The following is a 2762-nucleotide window of genomic DNA, read 5'->3' on the forward strand; positions in this document are numbered from 1 at the left end:
TTCTGATGATGGTGAGTGGTCTTGGTTTCTGTTAGTAAGATTATTACGTTTACCTTTCGCCATCTGGTAATCTCTGGAGTTAGTTGTTATAGTTGTCTCTGTTTAGAGATTGTTCTTCTGGTTATTCTGTTAGCCTCTATCAGCAGATCTGGGAGACAGGCTCTCCCCTCTGAGTTTCAGTGGTCAGGGCACTCTTTGCAGGCAAGCTCTCCTCTTATAGGAAAGGTGCACAGATATCTGGTGTTTGGACCTCCTCCTGGCCGAAGATGAAGGCCCAGAACAGGACCTTTCCCAGAAGCTGTGTTGCTTTGGTGGGTCACAGAAGCTGTCAGCTTGTGTGGTGCACACTCTCACCTGTGCAGACTATGTTTGGTCGAGTCCAAGAACCAAGATGGCTACTGCTAATCTAGAGGCAAAAGCCTCCCGGGCCGTGTGGATACCTGTCCTCTGGCCAGGAAGGTCTCCGGATGTCTGGGGCCCGAAAAGGGTGCTGCCTCAGTAGCTCTGTGGCTCCTGCTTGTCCCAGAAGCAGTCAGCTTCTGTGGTGCACACTCTCACCTCTGCAGACTAAGTTCAGCGGAGGCCTGGAACCAAGATGGCTCCCACCGATCCTGAGGCAAAGGGCTCCCGGGCCGGCCGGACACCTGTCCTCTGGCCGGGAAGGTGGCCGGATGTCTGGAGCCTGAAAAGGGGCGCTGCCTCAAAGGCTCTGTGGCTCCTGCCTATCCCAGAAGCTGTCAGCTTCTGTGGTGCACACTCTCACCTGTGTAGACTAAGTTCCTAAGTTCGGTGGAGTCCCGGAACCAAGATGGCTCCCGCTGATCCTGAGGCAAAGGGCTCTCGGGCCGGGCGGAGACCTGTCCTCTGGCCGGGAAGGTGGCCGGATCACCTGAAGTCTTAAGATCCCGTGGCTGGTGTTGTGGGTAGCTGGCGGGTGTCAGCCAACTCTGCGCTACCCCGGTGCTGGTCGGACTGGAAGGGACTTGTGCCCCTACTGCTTCCCTAACTAATGCAGTCTCAGGTCCTGAGCGATTGGATTGGAGCAGACTCTGTGTTCCACTCACCAGAAGTGTTAAGATCCCGTGGTGGGTGTTGTGGGTAGCTGGTGGGTGTCAGCCGACTCTGCGCCCTGCGCCCTAGCTACCCCGGTGCTGGATCAGAAGGGGGTACTTTTTTTTTAAAATCAGGTGATTGTTTGGTTTGATTGCTTCTCACTTCCTGAAGTGGGATTGGGTAGCTCCTTGGGTCCTCAGGTAGTGTTTGTTTCCTGATGGTGACCTCTGCCTGGTGAGGAGGTGGTTGGTCTGTTCTCAGCCAGAAGTATGGCCTATGGCTGGATCTTTTGACACGTGGGAAGAGAAGGAAGAATGGTAGTCAGTTGTTCATAGCCTCACGTGACTCCTTTATCTGGATCTTGAGGTTGTGGCCTGTGCCCATGTCTTCTGATTGTTCTTGACATCCTTTCGTACAGATAGGCTCTAGGTCCTTAATCCACTCTGGGCTCCCAGGGCCGTCTTCACGTCTAAGCCACTCTTCTGTGAGTTGGGCCACACTACCTTTACCCATTCCGCTTTCCCCACAAAATTTAGTGTTAATTTTAACCTTTTGGAAAGAAATAGCAGTACAGTTTTCTTGTGGTTACTGCAGTGACTGTTCTTCCTCTAAAGGCTGGATTTTGTCTGTCTGGTTGTCTGGCTAGTGGAGGACAGGAGGAAGGAGCTGACCACACAAGGTCAGAGCAAATATTTAAGACCGGCAGGACAGGCAGGGGCTGCAGTGGGGAAATTACAGAGAGAGGGCAGGCATGAGGGGAGCTGATAGTGGCTATTCCAAGGCCCTGGAGACACTGTGATGAGTATCATCTTAGACTGGGGTCCCTGTTTAGGCCTCCACCTGTGGTAAGTTATTACCCAAACCTCAGACAGACTCGTTTGGCATTGCTTCATATTTAAGTCATTCTCTAGAGAAAGATGAAAATAACCCAGTGTTTTTGTGGTCAGAGGTGTTGAGTTGTCTCTGCCATGGCTTTGCCCTGGAGCCCTCCATCCTCTCTCCCAGTCCCCAGAGCTGTTGCTCTAGCAGGGCTTCTTTCATTTGTGCTTTAAATCCAGTTGCTACCCCATCTTTGCTCCACCTCCTTGGATATTCTTGGCAACTGTGTACTTACCAGTGCTGATGTAAAAGCCAGGCCTGACTTTCCAGCTTGTCATTTATTTTGCCTGTTTTGGGAAGTTAGCAAGATCTGGGTAGCTTTTCTTTTATTCCCATTTTGCCTGTTACTTTTCCTGATGTGTATTTTCTAAGCCTCCATTTGTTTCTGCAATTTCATATTTCTAAAGTTACACTGGTTTTCTGTTTTCTTTCCAAAATGGAAAGTCTGAAGGGGCAGGAAACAGTTTGGTTCAGTACCCTGAGCTAAGTAAACATGTTAGTATTGTAGGAGGGGGAGCAAATGTGGCTACAGTATATTGTCTCCAGCCGGATACATGGGGCTTTTTGAAAATCAAAATCTTTATATGTGTAGTGGTGGTTTCTTCTTCTTCATTTAAAGATCCTGAGAATGAGACATTCCAGCAGAGCCTCTCTGTTCTAGCGTTCACTTATCTCCATTATAGGTGCTGAGAGTGTTTCTGCAAACCCTTCTTTTCCAGCCCTCCAGCCTTCTCTGCTCCATGTGCCAGTCAGAGCCCAGCGTCTCAGCCACACCCCGACGATGCTGAGCAGCAGGCTGCATTCCTATTGGCCTGCTCGGGGGACACGCT

At 50.6% G+C, this 2762-nt stretch overlaps 1 protein-coding gene across 1 annotated transcript in view; it reads left to right on the forward strand.

Moving 5' to 3' along the window:
- Window positions 1-2762, forward strand: part of Tada1 (transcriptional adaptor 1) — a 15677-nt gene that overhangs the window by 11208 nt on the left and 1707 nt on the right. The window contains exon 7 of the mRNA XM_021165031.2: window positions 2652-2760. Coding sequence (XP_021020690.1) covers window positions 2652-2760 — 109 coding nt within the window. The remainder of the gene's footprint in view (window positions 1-2651; window positions 2761-2762) is intronic.

This window comes from Mus caroli, chromosome 1 (genome assembly GCF_900094665.2).
Source record: "Mus caroli chromosome 1, CAROLI_EIJ_v1.1, whole genome shotgun sequence".
NCBI lineage: Eukaryota > Metazoa > Chordata > Mammalia > Rodentia > Muridae > Mus > Mus caroli.